The sequence below is a fragment of the Solea solea genome, chromosome 17, assembly GCF_958295425.1.
Source record: "Solea solea chromosome 17, fSolSol10.1, whole genome shotgun sequence".
In the NCBI taxonomy this organism is placed as follows: Eukaryota; Metazoa; Chordata; class Actinopteri; order Pleuronectiformes; family Soleidae; genus Solea; species Solea solea.
In genome coordinates this window covers 11,839,883-11,857,476 of record NC_081150.1, presented here as the reverse complement: position 1 = coordinate 11,857,476, position 17,594 = coordinate 11,839,883, and the positions used below count along the sequence as shown (strand labels likewise).

General features: G+C 40.8%; 3 protein-coding genes across 7 annotated transcripts in view; 2 read left to right on the top strand and 1 right to left on the bottom strand.

The window, feature by feature from the left end:
* The window catches only part of wasf1 (WASP family member 1), a 52,612-nt gene extending 46,380 nt beyond the window's left edge, over positions 1-6,232 (top strand). For 3 of the 4 annotated variants that reach the window (XM_058612808.1, XM_058612810.1, XM_058612809.1), the window contains 3 exons: positions 1,203-1,382; positions 3,514-4,085; positions 4,486-6,232. In XM_058612808.1, coding sequence (XP_058468791.1) covers positions 1,203-1,382; positions 3,514-4,085; positions 4,486-4,643 — 910 coding nt within the window. In that variant the 3' untranslated portion in view covers positions 4,644-6,232. The remainder of the gene's footprint in view (positions 1-1,202; positions 1,383-3,513; positions 4,086-4,485) is intronic. The other variant, XM_058612811.1, reaches the window with a different exon arrangement.
* A 1,267-nt stretch (positions 6,233-7,499) lies between these two features.
* On the bottom strand, positions 7,500-14,030 carry kif25 (kinesin family member 25). 2 transcript variants are annotated; one of them, XM_058612614.1, is made up of 15 exons: positions 13,997-14,030; positions 13,364-13,429; positions 13,050-13,172; positions 12,713-12,854; positions 11,205-11,308; positions 11,012-11,097; positions 10,862-10,901; positions 10,710-10,777; positions 10,214-10,288; positions 9,896-10,042; positions 9,497-9,673; positions 9,128-9,282; positions 8,801-9,037; positions 8,270-8,425; positions 7,500-8,134 (listed from the first exon to the last, which is right to left on the bottom strand). In XM_058612614.1, exons 8-15 carry the CDS (start codon positions 10,766-10,768, stop codon positions 7,983-7,985), a joined length of 1,158 nt encoding a protein of 385 aa, XP_058468597.1. In that variant the 5' UTR covers positions 10,769-10,777; positions 10,862-10,901; positions 11,012-11,097; positions 11,205-11,308; positions 12,713-12,854; positions 13,050-13,172; positions 13,364-13,429; positions 13,997-14,030; the 3' UTR covers positions 7,500-7,982. The 2 variants fall into 2 exon arrangements, with proteins under 2 accessions (XP_058468597.1, XP_058468596.1); XM_058612613.1 differs by lacking the exon at positions 13,997-14,030 and adding an exon at positions 13,558-13,924.
* Positions 14,031-14,231: 201 nt separating this feature from the next.
* On the top strand, positions 14,232-17,079 carry ccdc167 (coiled-coil domain containing 167). The gene is made up of 4 exons (XM_058612616.1): positions 14,232-14,388; positions 14,566-14,660; positions 15,101-15,153; positions 15,622-17,079. The coding sequence occupies exons 1-4, from the start codon at positions 14,338-14,340 to the stop codon at positions 15,738-15,740; spliced, it is 318 nt and encodes a 105-aa protein (XP_058468599.1). The 5' UTR covers positions 14,232-14,337; the 3' UTR covers positions 15,741-17,079.
* Positions 17,080-17,594: the final 515 nt, after the last annotated feature.

The window sequence follows — 17,594 nt, the reverse complement described above, 5'->3', positions numbered from 1 at the left end:
CATGCTCTGGACATGCCTGTTGTCCACACTTGACATGCTTGTTTGACAGCAGTCACCACATGGGTTTTTCTGTGGACGATATTTTTGAGAGCTTAACGTGAACGGGATTATTTTTAAAACTGGGAGGACAATTTCAATGTTGTGAACTACGCCTGACTCTGCCACTTGGTGTAAACGGGGGCTTCGTTTCAGTCGTTCAGTGACATTCAGTGTGTTGCAGATTTGAAACGATGCAATTAAAATGCTTCCTGGTGTCCACAGAAACAGATGATATAGAACTCAATTTAAAATATCAATGAGCCTTATCAGTGCTGATTGGATAAACACTTATTTGTCAGCAGTCCCTGGATCTGCAAAAAAAAGAATACATTTAATTGTGCCCACTCCACTGAGTGGGTTCTTGCAATTTACACTTCACTGGCACTGGAGGAAATGCAGCTACAACAGTAATGATTAAGGTCCATCACTGCTGTGATTGCATTTATTGTGACTCAGAGCTCCAGTGCCACTCAAATTCAATATTTTCCCCACCAGTCAATGTGATTAATAAGAAAGGGTTTTGTTAAAATGGCTTGTTTTCTCTGGTTTGTCAGATCCATGAATAGCTGAAATTAAAATGTTTGTCCAGACGATGATGAAAATGGATTTCAAGCTCAATTTAAAGCCACATATGAAGATGGTCGATGTGAGAGATAGCAAAAACAGCCTCAGTGTACACAATAGACAACTCAGAACAGCTCAGCAGGTCTACCCACACGTCGTCTAAGTTATTACCGCAGCACTGTTAACGCACCATATTATTTGTATAAATATATCATTTGTAACAATATATCTATATTAAAAGTTGGTAAGAATGAGTGACCTCTAATGGTGAGACTACAGTGGAGTGCAACTCCTCAGCTCAGTAAACTCAGTCTTCCATTCTCCCAGTCTGTCTGCCATTTCTTTCATTCATTCTTCTTTGCAGTGCTTCGTCTGCAAAATAAGACCTCTGCTTCAGAACGTGAAAATAACGAAGTAGAACGTAAAGCACTACAAAAACCAAACATTTTCTATTTCAAGGCGTCTGCACACATACTTCGAAATAGTAGCATAGAACATGTTGTGGCAATAAGCCCTGCGTGTCAAAACACCACACCAAACCTAACTAACACAACACGAGTCAAGGCCAAGAGTTAAAAAAATGAAAACTCTCTGCTTAGGGCTCCCCTCTACATGGAGCAATTGGACGGGCCCTTCTCGCTGGCGGCGCTGCCCTACAGCCAGATGAATGAGCTGCTGAACCGTACCGGGGACAGAATGTACTCACGGCCACACGACCCTCCACCGCCACCTCCCCCCATGCACCCACTGGGAGAGATCAAGCCTCCCTCTGTGATCAGGTGGGACAGGAGGACACACACTCGCACAACACATAACCTAATTTTCATGGAAACAATAGTCATTTTATTTTTGTTTTATGGTTTTTGCATAGCAGCACATCTGTGCACCAGAAAGATGCTGCAGCTCTGAGATTTTCAAGCAGATTGAAGCGTGAAAAATTATCTGTAGATACTATTTCACCAGGTGCACACATTTTTGATACATCATAAGATGGTTTATTTTTTAAGATGGTATTTTTCTGTTTTATTTTTCCCTTTTATTGACTAGTTGTCATGAGCAACTTTCTATTATAAAAGTTTCTCCCGTATTATTTATTTGAGGATCCAAGCCTGACTGAAAAACCCAGGGAAGAAAGGATGATGAAGTGTTGGATGGATGGATGGAGGGTTTTGTTTACTGGAGATGATAGAAAAAGGAATAGGTTCAGCGAAGGGCAGGATCAATAAAGTGTTAGGCCACTGAGCGTATTACAGGTTGTTTTTCCACTGCACTCTTTGGCTGCATATGTCACTGTTTGAAGGAATGGAGAGATCAGAGGGGGTGATTAAGGCTGCGGCTACAGCACCACAGAAACATCATTGATTTTCTCCTCTTTTTTTTTCCCACTGAGGTCCTTGCAGCGTCTTCTTACAAAATCTGTCCAGCCACGTCGTTCCTCCTGTTCTTATTTACTGTTCAATCCTTTTCTGACCCCGATGGTTGTGAATTTCTCACAGTTTTTCTACTTTTGATAAAACATCACAATCACGTTCTGTCGCTCATTTCCTCACTTAACCATCTTTCAAATCGTTTCCACGTATCACACAGCTCACGGAGTAGGTATTTACTCAGATACAGCCTCAAGTGTGCCCGGAGGGGAAAAAACAACACATTATTTTCTCCTCTCTCTCTTGTGCTTTTTTTTGTCTGCAGCAATTTTCTCTGTTGGAAGAAAAATTGATTGTGAACATGTGGCTCTTTGTGTTGCAGTGGCGTGGTTTTAGTAGATCGATCCACCATTCCAACAGTGAATGGATGTTATTCATAACATACAGCCTTTAATGTAGGAGTAAGCTGCTGAGTAGTATTTCACTCCACTCTACTGATACATAGTAGAAATAAGAGCATGTTTAATAATATCTACTGTCCATATTGGCCAAATTAGAGGTTCCCATACACTATCACTCTATTCAGAGTAATGTACCTCTGTGGTGACACTGCACTTTCAAAAAAGCCGCTCAATGAATGATTTCTTCCACTAAACAAAGACATAGACAGTTTCTCTTGTGTCTTATTTGAGCAAAGAGTCTTCAGTATTTAGTGTGACCTACCCTTACACTGACCTAGCCAACAATAGCACAACCCTGGCTCTGTTAAACCTGGAGTGAAAGAATAATAATTGTTGTCCTACTATTGTATGTCAAATAATATCTGCTGTGAAAAGGGTCTATGGTTACAACAGGTTATTTCACAACATGCTTGAGCTTTACATACACATGTTGTATTAGTTAAACTAATATATTACACCAACTTTCCATCATTCCAATGTCAATGATCACATAAAAACAACAAAGCTGGTGGTGCTTTAAGACTTGCACAGTACTGACATTCAGCAACTAGACTGAATATAAAGAAAGTGGACATAGTCTTTTGGTTTCAGAAAGAACACCCACTGAATCAGTTGTCTCACTGGTGTCCACTTGGTGCCATGTTTTATTTTCTTCTCCCATAAATGTGAACACAATTTACAAAATGTGCTAATGTAGAAGACCTGAAAATAGAGATTGAGACCATTAGTTCCTCAGGAAAATGTTTACTGCTCAATATCTCAAAGACTTCAGACTCAGTTCTTTTTCACTCCCTGGTGGCTAATTTCTACTTCCGTCCTACTTCCTAGGCTCCACTTTTCAAACCACGAGGCTATGTCCATTTTTATTTACAGTAATTTGGAATTGACACTTTACTAAACTCCACCCCTCTTAGCTACACTGAGAGACTGGGCCTTCACTCTTCTGTTGTGCATACAGAGTAGAGGATGTGGAAATAAAGAGACAGCACTAATCTGTGCAATAATGTTTCACTTTGACCTTGATGTTTTTGACTGACTCTCTTCTTAGCTGTCATTATTTCTCTCTCTCTCTTCCTCTCCAGCTCCAGTTCGGGTTTTTCCGACAGCAGACCTCAGTCTCCAGCCCGGACAGCAGGCCTCAATTCCAACACGCCTCCTCCTCCGCCTCCCCCTCTTCCTCCTCCGCCTCCCCCTTTACCCTCCTCAGGCCTGCGAGGCACCCCTCCTCCTCCCATCCCTCCTCTTCCAGTCCAGCAGCAGCCCCAGGCCATCCCACCTGCCCCTGCTCCTCTTCAGATCGCTCCGGGTGTGCTCCACCCGGCTCCTCCGCCTGTGGCGCCTCCTCTCCATTCCTCCTCTCCGGCACGTCTCCAGCAGGGCCTGGACAAAGGCCAATCCATGGGCTCTGGGACCCAGTCAGATGGCACCATGCTGCCTCCTCCCCCGCCGCCTCCCCCCCTGCCACTTCCCGGAGCGCGGAGCTCCTCGCCCTGTCTGTCAGGCCCACCGCCTGTGCCGGCCTTCCCCTCAGCCGCAGCCATGGCCTCGCCGCAGCCCCACACCCTCCACGATGTGGGGTCCAAGAGGCACCATCCAGCCAATCTGCCACCCATCAGCGATGCACGCAGTGTCCTGCTGGAGGCGATCAGGAAAGGTAGGACATGGATTCGCTGAACGTTCAGGAGGATGTTTTTGTTTGTGTTTTCTTCATAAATTTGATTTCCTGTGTGCTGCCACCGTCTTCTTCCGTAATGTTTCATTACTTCTTCTCCTTTACACACCTTTTGAATTATAGATATATAGGATACTTGTATACATAATATATGTGGGTTTTGGGCTGTAGATCAGACATCCCAATTCGGTAGTTTGGTATTTTCGATACTTCATATTTGATTTTAGAAATACCGATTAGCATTTTTCAAACTTGAAATTTTGGTTTGCATGCAAAACTCCAATTAAGGAGCTTGAACTTGCCCAGAAACTTTCCTCAGAGGCAATCCTACGTCACGATTTAGATCATCAGACACATTTCTCTATTTCTTTTCCTCTTGCAGGCATCCAGCTGCGAAAAGTGGAGGAGCAGCGAGAGCAAGAGGCTAAACACGAGCGAGTTGGCAACGACGTGGCCACCATCTTGTCACGCCGCATCGCTGTGGAGTACTCGGACTCCGAGGACGAGTCTGAGTTTGATGAAGGAGACTGGATGGAGTGATGGCAGCCAGGGAGATGGGGAAAAAAAGAAGAAGCAGCAATGGCAGGAGAAGACGGAATTGTTCAGGTGCCCCCCCACAAAAGAACCCTGCAGTCCACACCTCGCCATCAGTCCTTACTCCTCCAGAAAGAAGAGAAACATCATTGTTGCTCACTTTTCCTCTCTCTGGCTTTTTTATCTCGTCATTATCTCTTGTCTCGTTGTGGCTTGTGTCTGGAGGACAGTCTCCACATCAACCTCGTCCATTTTTCTAGTGTTCCAAGAGAGATTATTTCACACTTATTGTTTTCTGCACTACGATGGGACCTTGTTTCAGCTGGATTTCCTGTGATGAAATCCCCCCATGTTTACTATTGTTAATACATGACAATAACTTTGTTTTTTTTTAAAAACCACTTGTTTCTTTTATGTATGTCTATATACAAAAAAAAAAATGAAGGCAAGTTGCATCTTATAGTTCTCCAGTATAGTTTTGCCATCTGGTGGCTGACCATGGCATTGATTTAATGCCATTTTATCGTCTTTTTATTTACCCTTCCCTGCTGAAACGTTTGCAGTTTTAATAGGTCAGTAGTTGCCGATACTGACCACTACATAAATGAACACTCCGTGTGAAAACTTGCTGGTTTGTCTTTAGTTTTCTCTCTTTTTTCTCCGTCAGGACTGATATTACCACTAAGAACAAGCATACGATTGTGCTGAAAGGTCACTGAATGATTGTTGTACGGTTGGAAAAGAAGGATGGGGAAGTTTGTCGCTGATTTCGGCAACGTATGTGCATATCTGTCAATTTACTTCTAATCATTACTCCAGGGAAGTAATATGCCAAGAAACTGAGCGCGTCTGTCCAGGTTCGAAGAAGCTCATGTTGACATCAAGCAGTCAAAGATAAACTCTGAGCCTTTGTTTTTTTAGAAAGGAGCTTTCATCTTATTCTTTCCTGATTTTCCACACATATGGACACTGACAACATGCTGTAGTCGTACACCACATCTCCCACCTGTTTTATTGTTCCAGATGATTATTCAGTGCGCCGAGGAAAAACATTATAAATGTAAAAAAAAAAGAAGGTACAAATCTCTCAGCACCAACGAAGGCAGCTTTTTCCTCAGATGCCCCTTTACTGTGTACCTGCCAACTAACGAGAAGCCTTACCTCGTCCGATTCTTCAGCAGCAACGGTTGTTTTAAAAAAAGAAGAAGAAAAGAAACAAACACTGCATAATCACTGCCTTTTCGGGCCTGAGAGAGGATTGTTGTAGCTCATTTCAAAGAAAGCGTCTGCCATTTTTTTTTTCTGTTCGTTTGTTCGTTCTTTCTTCTACTTGCCTTATTGTTCGTATGAAACGTATCGTTGAGTTGATGAATGTACTGTGCTGTTACTACTTACCTGCCTGCGCTTGTATGGATTTGCTGTTTCTATGTTTGGGGGGGCAAAGGGGATCGGGGACGGGGGGGGGGAGACAGAAACCCTGGTTTGAAAGGAAAAAAAAGAAAACAGATTAGATCAATACTGTAAAACATGTAACTTATGTAACTGTTGACTGTAACAGTTTGCTTGAATTAATAAAAATCTAATGTTATGTTTCAGCTCGACATGTTATGTTATAGTTTGCTCTTGTGCCAAGTTTCACCTCTTTGTACTAGGATTATGGGATCAATCAGACTTCATTTATTATGGAGCACTTTTCCTTTTGTGTTTCTCAAGTTGAAAAAACTTGATTATTGGGAATTTGACACAAGCCTGGAACATGATTGTTTGAAAACACAACCAACTTTCCAAATTTCAGCACAAGATTTTTTTCTCACATATTACATTTAACTAATGTGAAAAGATAATAGCAAAGAACTAAATCCATGGTTCTCAAACTGTGCTAAGCTTCCTCTGCTGGTACTTGGAGAAAAATATTGTTCTCCTGTATTATACCAGGATGTGAGGAAGAGAGAAAATTATCTTATTGGGAATATATCTACCTCCATTTCACCCTTGTCTCATTTTCACTTGGTCCTTATTTTCCCTCTCTAAACAAATTGTCCCTGGAGTTTTCATGATTTCTTAATTTGTGACTTTTGCTACAGTCTTATTTTCATCCTTTTTCACTTCATCCTTTTAAATCCACAGACTCAAAAGATGCTTTAGAGTAGCACACGAGGTCTTAGTTAAAAGAAAACAAACAAACAGCTTTGGGACTGTATGGAAGTGACCGTGAATACATTTCAGGTAACTCTCATTGCAGTTTACAGAGCACTGATGCAAGGAGACATAATAAACACAAGAGTATGTTGAAGAAGCAGTTTAATTACTAGTTATAGTGTTTTATTTTACTCATGCTGGGTCTGGGACGGTGTCCAACGTTTTACCTTCAAAGAGATTGCCATCATTTTTTTTAATCCACTAAAGTTTATTGTAAGGCTTATAGGTGCTGTCACAGTGGGCAGTAATGCCTATAGAGAACATGCCCTCCGTCTGCTGTTTTCAATAATACTCAATTTATTAAAAATAAAACTGTTGCCCTGATGCTTGAGTGTTAGCAGCATGTGCTCCGAAATGCAATTTTTATTTAGCGACTGCACATCGTATTTAGAAGCCATTTTAAATTACGTGAATTTCTAGCTCTGGATTATTGCAACTCACCAAGACAAGAATCAAACCACAAATCTGTTTAACAGTTTATTACAGAATTTCTATAATAATATTCTATCATGGTGTCTTATCAACGATTTATAGTGTGTAAGAAAAATGATATAGTAGACACTGAATACAGGAAAATTAGTATACAAGAAATAATGTACATACATTGATGCATCAAACCACTCAATATAGAAGGCATGCATTTAAATTACAGTATAAATACAGTACATCACCTCAGAAAAAACACTATTGCTTTACAATATGACACTATTCACTATTTTCATCGTCTGAATACTGGTGTTGGATAAGAGGACATTTGCACTTAATTATCAGCCTTAAAACAACTGCCAGGATTAATGACACAAGAATGTTTGATTCTGCAGCTGTTTTACATTGGAACACAACGATTTAATTAAAAGCAAATACAATCAATGCGGTCAAAACCACATTATCCCCCCTTTAATAAAAATAGCAAATATAATATATGTATAAGTAAAAAATGTCTAGTAAATGCTGTAAGTTATAGTCATTTCTCATATAAGGCTCAGCACTTTTTCAATTCCATCTCACTGATACAATTATACAGTTAATATTCAGGTAACAACTCATACGTCATCTGAAAGACTCACATCTGCTCTGTTGGTCTGACTGATGAAGGGTTTACGCTGCTGCAGCATTTGAAAAATCAAGAAATCTGTCTCAGTTTCGTCACTTAACTTTGAGGGTGTTGCTCTTCCTTCGAGGTGGCTCCTTCTGGACCTGACGGGCCCGGGTACCCAGTCCCAGAGACTGCAGGGACTCGCTGATGAAGCGCTGCGTGGGAGACACACACAGCATCACCAACAACTTGGCATCCCCACCTTGTGGACAAGATGGAGAAAAGCAAGATTGGAACACACACAGTTGGATTGACAAACAGGGCGTGAGAGGTTGATGAGAATAAGAGACATGGATCCCACTTTAAAAAAGAGAGAAATAGTGTTCAAGTGCGTCACCTATAGAATCCTGAAGTAGATGAGTCAGTTTACTATTCCTGTACGGGATGTGAGGCCTATGCTCGGCCAGAGCTCCCAGGACGTCAGACAGAGCACAAAGGCTGCGGTTTATACAGGACACCTCCCACAGTGCACCACCTGTGGCTCCACACATACCTGATACACAAACACACATTTATACTCACTGGCCATTTTCTCAGGTACAAAGAACACCAGATAAAGTGGGTAAAGGTCCTCTGCTGCTGTGGTCCATCTGCTTCAGTCAGCCTTTCTATCATTCTGACCCCCCTCTGTCCATTCTTCTGATCTCTGGCATTAACCAGTCATTTTCACAGAAACAACTGCTACTCAGTAGATTGTCTCTTTAGTCATTTTAGACCATTCTCTGTGATTGAAAATCTCACGTGAACTACAGCATCTCAATTAAGCATGAACTGAATTTTATAATTTGGCTTGATAAGACGTTTATTTGCCAGTTCTTAAAAGAAAACTCCAGTGTTCTTAAGATGTCAACCAAATTAACACACTCACCAACACACTCACTCCCTGCCAGATCCACCAGCTGCAGCCTCGTCCTGAATGGAGTCTGTGAGATACTCTGCCGGGGGGAAGGACACGGGGAATCCAGCGGTGAAAGGCAGGGAGAGGAGGCGGGGCTTGTGGAGAGTGAGTTTTGGGCAGCGGGGTTGGCACGGCGACAACGAGGACTCCACCTATCCTTCATGGTGGAGTGCAGCATGTCCTTCTTGGCACTCTGTAACCTGCGGGCTACAGAAGAGGAGAAAAGGTCACAGTGCTGAAGGATGGAGCCAACAGGAGTTATTTATGTTACTGTGAGTGGACATGAATGAGTCTCACTCAGGGCCAGTGCATTGGGACTCTTGGAGGATATAGTGAGCGTAACAATGAGGTGAGAGCGTGAGGATTCAGCGTGGACCAGGGTGGGACAACGAGTCCTGAGTTTCAGAATGGTGCAGATGATCTGCATCACCTCAGAGGCGTTACACACTGGCCTGTAAAACACATAGAAAATATAAATTAAAAATGTGAAAGACTCTTGATATTGTAAAGTGCACAGGAAACTTTGTCAGCAATTTGGTGCAGAACAGGTAGCATTCAGTGGAATAAATTGAGCTTATTTTTTGCTCTGCAAACTGCAAAGCCTGTATAACAAAAAGCTTTAAAAAGAACTGCTCTGACAAAAATTCGGCATACGGCAGTACTCACTCGTATGTCAGGGACGGGACCTGGCTGGTACCAGAGGAGGTGGTGATGACGTCCCTGCGCTGGCCGACCACGTTTCCCTGCTCATCTTTAGCCAGCAGGTCAAACAACTCATTGTTGTACACTTCTATCACTGACACCTCCACTGTGTGGCTGGGTTCAGGCTTCTCTGAAATCAGCCTGAGTCACACACACAAGGGAACAAATATACAACACTGTAAATGTGAAACATTTTAAATATATTCATGTTGTAACACAATAGGCTATGATTTTGTTTCTGACACACTGTAAATTAAAGGTAGTAGCAGAGCACAGAGATACATTACTTTCCATTTGAATTAATCCAACAAATGCTGTGGAGTTTAATGCATAAATAAATGCAAACAGTCAATTCTCCCTCACCGAAACAGCTCAGCAGCAGCCTTGGGGATAATACCCTGCTGTGCATCCTGCTGTGTTGTTGAGTTTTCTTCTGGCAAACGGGATCCCATCATGGTGTGAGTCTTTCCACTCCCTGTCTGTCCATACGCCATGATGCAAACATTATAGCTGCAAGGCAGAAAGAGAGCTGAGGTTCAAATAATGCTTTAGCCATGCACTCATGTTATACTGTTTCTCAGTAACCCCACCCCCCATCCTTTCATACAGTGTAGTGTTTAAAGAAAATTGTTAAATAACTTTTTATCAGATATAGTCTAGTTTGTGTCATTTAACACTTACCCATCCAGTAGGGATGTAAGGAGGGGCTTGACTTCCTCAAATACAACATCCTGGGAATCCTCTGGTCCATGCACCCTAAAAAAATAATCAACCAGTAAAGTACACTTTTCCCTTTTTGCTGGTTTCAGAGCCTGAAAGACCAGAACAGCCTAAACAATATTGTAAAAACCTATTCTAAAAAGTATTGTAATAGAACAGAGAGACCTGAATATTACCTGTAATTACTAATGCCACTGGAAGGCATTAAACTCCATGTTATGCATTACCTGCTTGCAAATAAACTGCCACTCCAAATCTGTTGTCCACACAGCAGTCAATTATATTGTTTTATACAGTTCATCTATTTTTATAAATCAACTCCTGGTACCTGACTTGGCTCTTTGTGCACATGCATGGTTGTGTATGCTGCTATGTGTTGCCTTTATGTACATTTCCACTATTAACTAACTGCCCCTAATGAGACTGATCAAGATGCTTGAAATGAATGGAATTCTACCTCTCAAACTCAAAAATCCTGTTTTGCACCGACATCCCTGGCTTCTGGCAATTCACCATCACTGTGTCCTGAAAATAGAAATAATGAAAAGTGAGGAAACTAAGACAAGTGAGCAGCAACTAAATCCAATCTAAGAATCAAGTGCAACTCACATCACTAATCGCATAGACCACTTGCTCTGATGATGCAGGCCTGAACAAGGACAATATTACTTTACAAAGACAGAACAACTGCTCTCACACACAGTTTTATCATGCTGTATTTTGTAGTGTGGACACATGATGCATGTTGTGCTGACCCACCTAGACCCAGACGTCAAGGACTGGATATTGTCGAAAGGTAGAACTGGTCGCACCCTGCAGTGAACTCTGATGTTCCCTCTCAGCTCCTGTCGCCAGACAGAGGAGGACAAAAATGCACTTAGGATTCGTCACCTTGACTAGAACACTTTGTTTTTTAGAGCAAACATGGCCATGAATTATCTTTCCTCCTCACCACCAGCGTGTTGTGAATTTCTTTCCTCCTTTGCCTCTCGGCCCCGGACCGCTCCTTCTCCTCCTCCAGAGAGCGCTCCAGAGCTGCAACACGGGCCTGCAGGTCTGAGTATGGAAGGCACAGTTTATAAACATGTTTACTTTCAGAAAAACATGACAGATGCTGAAAAACCTCCACTGGACTCAGTGATGCACCAAGCATGAGTCAGTTTTGCTGTGAATAAAAACATGTTCTGTAAAGCAAAGTCTTTGATCCTCCAGTACACATGTAGACACGCCTGACATCAAACTCACAGGACAGGTAGAGACATTTTAAAGAATAAGAATGAGCTGAATATAAATGAACAGGACTGACTAAGCAGCTCAATCTTCTCTGTCAAATGGTGGCAATCGAGTTCTTGTTAGTGTCCTACAACAAAACCTAGGTCATTCTTACAAAACATGACCGACTTATCAATGTTTCGGAACTTTTATTAAGGATGTCATTTCACTTAAACATGCCAACATCCAGATTAACCAACCTGCCTCAGAGCAACTGGACCTTTATAAATCTTGAGATTCAAACGTTCATATGAAGCCGTTTTATTCACAGCTCTATAGTGAAAAACAAATAATCAGTGGTAAATGTTGTGCGGATATAAAAGGAAAGATTGACTATTGAGTTTGTAAATAGGTACATTTCTATATTCTTCCTCAACTCTTAACTGACAACAAAAAGAAAGGCCACTTTCTTTGGAGGAGCATGTTAGTAAAATGTGCTGCAGAGCATGTGCTCGGGGCTTATGTCAAAGCATTTGACGACATTCAGTTTCCACCTATCAACAGAGCCTAAAGGACCAGCTGATTTGTTGGACAGTGTGCAACATTCAACCTTGGACAAATACAAAAGGGAGAGGATTACAAACACACAAGCCTTAAATGGAGCCGGGACATAACCTCTAAGCTGTGTAGTTGTGTACCAGGGGAAGTCCGCTACTGGCTGCCATTCATATACAGCAAAATATAAATCTTCAAAGATATTCTTTGTGGACTTGTAGAAAGTGGACTATCTGCAGTGACCACAACTCCACAGTAGTAAGGACAGAGTGTACAGTAAAGATGCAGTTCACGAGTCACTGGTGTGTAAGGAACTGCAAGAACATAATGTGCTGTATGTCGGGGGTGGAGTGGCTAAGACCCTACCCTGTGTGCGAAAGACATCATGGTCGCAAGTTCGATCCCACCCCTGGCTGATTGTACTCAATTCCATTGTAAGTCGCTTTGGATAAAAGCGTCTGCTAAATGACATGTAATGTAATGTCCATTGCTAGTTCTGAGACAAAATCCCATATAGGTAAAAGTACATATAAAAAAGATGCTTCTCTTCTCATCATCTTGACACACTGCACCAGCGCTTCACCAAGTGATGTCCAAATTTTAGATTTGGTATCAAACAGACATTCCTTGAGGTCTGACCCAGGGGTTATGCTAAGGACGCTACATTTTAAGGCTCAAAACCCACTGACTCACCCTGGACATTGTCACCATGGTGACCATTTAGGGAAATGCTGGCTCGTTCTACTTTCTCCAGTAGCTGCTTGCTCTGCTCCTCCAGCTCGGTGGAAAAACTCACAAACACTGCAAATACCTCACTCAGGTCCTGTTTCAAAACCTGCCACAAACACACAGACAACACATCAAGTGAAAAGGTTATGCATCAGTCTAATAATAATAATAGATTTTATTTGTATTGCACTTTACATTTGAAAGACAAACCTCAGAGTGCTAGTCTAATCGTCATATAAAACATAAAGACAACTCAAAACACATCATGTCCTCTCACACAGACATACACACGTATTTATACCTGGACCTCAGACAGGAGTTTGACAAGAGCTGTTCGGGTTAAGTCCTGTGCATTTCTCTGCTGCAGCTGAAGGTTCTGGGCCACGGTCTCCTCTTCATGTTCATGATGCAGCTTCTCCAGACACTGAAATGTTCACAAAATATTTGCATGCATGATCAGGGCCCAAAACACATTACACACATGTATGTGTCTTAGAAGAAACACGGTGTGTAAAGCATGAAGGTACAATTCACTCACAAAAAAGGGGTCAAACCATTCAGTAGGACAACAATAATATTACAAAAAGCTATTTCAGAATAGAGAGATCTTCTCACCTCTGCAAGCCTTAAATGAAGAATCGCATTCTGCGTCTCCAGTTCTAGTATTCGCTCTTCTTTGCTCTGTAAACATAAATAAATGTATCACAGCCATACATTACACATATTTGTGTTTATACTGAGTAAAGCAAGAAGCAGCACACACATCATATGACAGAGAGATAGAGATATGCCATTCATGACTGGTTTACCCTCAGCTTGTGCTCCAGCAGATGGACCTGATGAGCAAATATTCGGTCCCGGTTTATGAAAAGAGGCATTTTCAGTACAAAAAGAGCGAGAGAAAGAAAAGGTAAAAGAGGCAGAAGAATGAGTGGCCTCCGCCGAACATGTCACGTCCTCTCAGGTCAGATAATCCGATTAGGGAAGCTCAATAACAACTCTCTCAGCTGCTCACCTCTCTGCATTAGACACTCAGTTAAATCACAGTTAACAGCCTCCAACAGCTAAATAAAGTCTATAAATGTGCTACCCGATTAATTATTCAACACGACATTTCATTTTGTTGTCATAATAGTAGGTCAATTTTTGTCACTTCTAGAAAACGATTTTACGTGAGTGAACATTGATGGCAGGGTAAACAGTAACAGTCAAAGAGCAACATTCATTAATATTGTACATAATACTTACTGTAGGCTTAAAAAAGACTCGAAAATACCTCACATCAGTCCACAGTGTTGTGAAAATAAATACAGTATTGCGTTATGCAATACATTTATTTGAGAATTAACAAGCCCTAGCATCTTGCTAATGTGTTTTCGTAGCTAAGGTCACGGCTTCAGCTGCACACAGGTGTTCTAAATTAAACTTTAATTAACTGTGAGGTTTGTTGTCGCCAACAGGGGGCAGCAGCAGAGCCTCTGAGGAGACTAAACATTACGCAGAGGAAGAAGAAGAAGCACTTCCGCAGTGTCACGGTTCATTCAAGCCTCGTCTAAACTGTTAGACTCAGCAGTTGGTTTTGTTAAAAAATGACTAAAATCAAAGACAAAAGGAAAGAAAAAGTCAGCGTCGCCACTGAGGTGAGACATCACTAGATGTCCGTTTACCTTCCGTTAGCTATTAGCGCTTTAGCTCGGCATGGCTTTATTTTGATCGCGTGCAGCTTGTTTCAATGTCATCCAGTCACTGTGACATGTGTGTATTTATTTCACTAAGCCGATTTCATCATGTCACTTGTAAATGTCTGTAAATCATAGATTGACCGACTGGAGGAGCGACGGGCGCGTTGCCATGACAACCTGGACAGGGCGGAGTTTAGGAGCAGGAAGGAGCAACTCTCTGATATGAAGAGGTGAGGAGGATGGTGATAAAGGTTTATTTATTTTGACACGTCTAAGTGCAGAGGTTTTCGATTGGGACCCTGTCTAATGTGGTGTAGATGCATCATTTTTCCAATATCACAAATAAAATAAATGTGGTGGGGGTCAGGGCTGACAGGGCAGGGGTTCACACAACATTAAATTAATTAATTTCAAATGCGTACAATGCATGGTCAAAGCAGTAAGGTGCAAAATAAATGGAGGATCAGTTGCTCAGTGGAGTTTCCCTTTGTATGATGATGATGATTAGAGCTGCAACTAATGTTCATTATGAATATGACAGTCAGACTTAATTTTTTTTTCTCCATTGTCTTCAGATAAGGTCAATGATAATAAATGTGTTTCCCCATCATCCTGTGGCTCATCCACAAAGTAAAACCCATTTGATTGTGTTTGTCTTTCTGCTTCACAGGCAGGAACTGGAAGAAGAAATGACAATCATTAAGGAAAGGATGCAAAAATTAGGTGAGGCGAAAATTCACTCAAGAGTTTTCCTTTGTGTTACTGAAAATGTTGTTTGAGCCAGACTAGGATCATCAATACTGATAGTTTATTGTAAACGCATCTCTGTAATGTTAGAATAAGAAGTATCTAGTGATTTATAAGGTTTCACCCACTTCATATTAGTCTTTACTTGGATGTTTGAACATTGCTTATATTAGGTGGCTATTTTATTGTATTCCCTGCTTTAGAAACAAAGCTAATTTGTGCTTTGGGGTCTTAAATACATTAAATACTTGCTTAACTTAACTTAAAAAAACTGTTACAACATCAATACATGCAGGATTGTTTAGTCCTCAGTGATGGTTGGCTGAATATCTTGGGCTAAGATAAAATACAGACAACATATATAGTCTGTTTCTTTTCAGGTGTACACAATAACATTCTCCTCAGAAAACTCTGACTTCCATATCTTGTCTCCCTGTTTTTCAGACAAAGAGCTGTCGACTTTAAGAAGCGAGAATCGAAAGAACATGCTCCTGTCAGTTGCTCTACTCGCTGTCAGCGCTCTACTCTACTTTGTGTTTTTCGATAGTGAAGAAAACTCATGATGTCACACAGTTTCTTAAAGGGACCTTTTGAATGAACAACAACTTCTAGATTTTTTTAAGATATGTGAAAAAGGTGCAAATGTGTGCTGATGAAACACCTCGGATCTGCCTTTAGATGGCAGCATTTCATCATCTGGCCATTGGTCTGTTTTAATCCTGCAGTCCACCACAGCTTCTTTAACTGATGATTAACCATGTTGGAACAGTTGATAATGGTCTGTTCTTCCATCTACATTTATTTCTCAGTAGAGCTGATTTTATCTCACTTCTCTCTGTTTATTATTTCAGCAGCAGCATTTTTTTCATGCTATTTGAATAGTTACACGTGGTTATCGGGTAACAAAATTGAATGATTCATCCATGTGTGATTCACCCGTTATCCCATGATAATCACAAAGCACATGTTGGACTGGATCTGCACATGGTCACGACTGAATTACCTGTAAAGTAACACTTGTAACCCAAGAGTGACTTTAATTCAGTTTATATGTAGTTACTTTTATTATTTTACAGTTAATTATGAAATTCAAGATGACAAAGAACCAAGAGACATCGTCTCGTGCCATAAATAAATAAATGAATGTAATGTTACTGTATGTTATATATTGGTATTACTTGGTGCCAATTAAGACAGTTCTTAAAGTGCATGATCCCTGTTCTGTAAGCAACTACACAACAAACTGAGATTATAATGGTTTTCTTTTCAAATGTGAGCAGTTTTGTTGTTAATTGTTTTACAGTTTCATCGCACTCTTATGAATACAGAAGATCTTTAATGTCTTTGAGATAACTATTATTAAAGCACAGTTAGGTTTGTCCTTTGCAGTGCATTTAAAAGTATATTTATAAAAATCAGTAGTAGAGTTCTTCACATTGTTAATGTTATAATAAACTTTTCTACTGAAACTTGTTCTCAAAACACCAAATTAATGCATTAGTTTGATGCTGGAGACAGGATTAGAAGAGTACTTGTCCATCCATGTGTGTTTAGCATTGTATGAGAGGATAATCCGAGAATAGTCTCAGTGTTCCGAGAGGATAAAAATGTACAAGAGTGTGGCTTTCATAATAATCAAGACTCATTTTATCCTGTCTCCTCTTTAATACACATTTTCCAATTAAGGACTTAAACAGACCTAAAAATAATAGCCTAATTGCAATCATCTAGATAATTCCAGTTTCAACTGTATGACGGCAGAAACGTGTGAATCAGTTCATCAGTTAGTTTTCTTTTTCATAATACGTTTCTGCCTCATGTAAAACATGAGCTGATGATTCTCTTTCACATTTATTCCTGTTCTGCCTTTGAAAGGTGCAAATAAAAACAATTATTCCTGTAGCCCTTCCTCTCTTAGTCTTATAATCAAAGATACACTTCATGTAGATACAAATCATCATGAATAAATAAATAAATAATTACCTACAATGTTTCAGCCCATTTCAGAATGATTCAAATCGTTCTCACAGATCAGACCATACCATAAAATGATTATGGATTCTGTCTTGTAATAGCAATTCTTGCCAGTAAGCAAAAACATATGATCAGGCTTTGCCTTTGTTTCAGATGCACAATGATGGGTAGTTTGTTGTGGTGGGACAATTCATCCAAATGTATGTCGAGCTCAGCAAACAGTTGTTTGTGTGTCCTCCCTCCTACAAACACTATTATCCCCAACACAGTCCACGTCTCGCCCACACACGCACTCATTCTCTCCTCCCCAGATAAAACAAGTGTAAACAAGCTCATTACGTAACACAGCTGTGGGATAGAGAGGCCGATTGTGGTCACTCAAAGTTTGAAGAATTATTTATTTGATATTACCGCTTGGTTAAAATAGTTTTCATGACTCATTG

Bases quoted from the DNA above. Each gene is read 5' to 3' on its own strand.
- ccdc167 (XM_058612616.1), top strand. From the start codon at position 14,338: ATGACTAAAATCAAAGACAAAAGGAAAGAAAAAGTCAGCGTCGCCACT. The intron at 14,661-15,100 runs GTGAGGAGGATG...TCTGCTTCACAG, and splicing joins CAACTCTCTGATATGAAGAG to GCAGGAACTGGAAGAAGAAA. The intron at 15,154-15,621 runs GTGAGGCGAAAA...CCTGTTTTTCAG, and splicing joins GGAAAGGATGCAAAAATTAG to ACAAAGAGCTGTCGACTTTA.
- kif25 (XM_058612613.1), bottom strand. From the start codon at position 13,626: ATGCCTCTTTTCATAAACCGGGACCGAATATTTGCTCATCAGGTCCAT. The intron at 10,902-11,011 runs GTGGGTCAGCAC...GTCCTTGTTCAG, and splicing joins TCCTTGACGTCTGGGTCTAG to GCCTGCATCATCAGAGCAAG. The intron at 8,426-8,800 runs GTGAGTGTGTTA...TTTGTGTATCAG, and splicing joins GGCAGGGAGTGAGTGTGTTG to GTATGTGTGGAGCCACAGGT.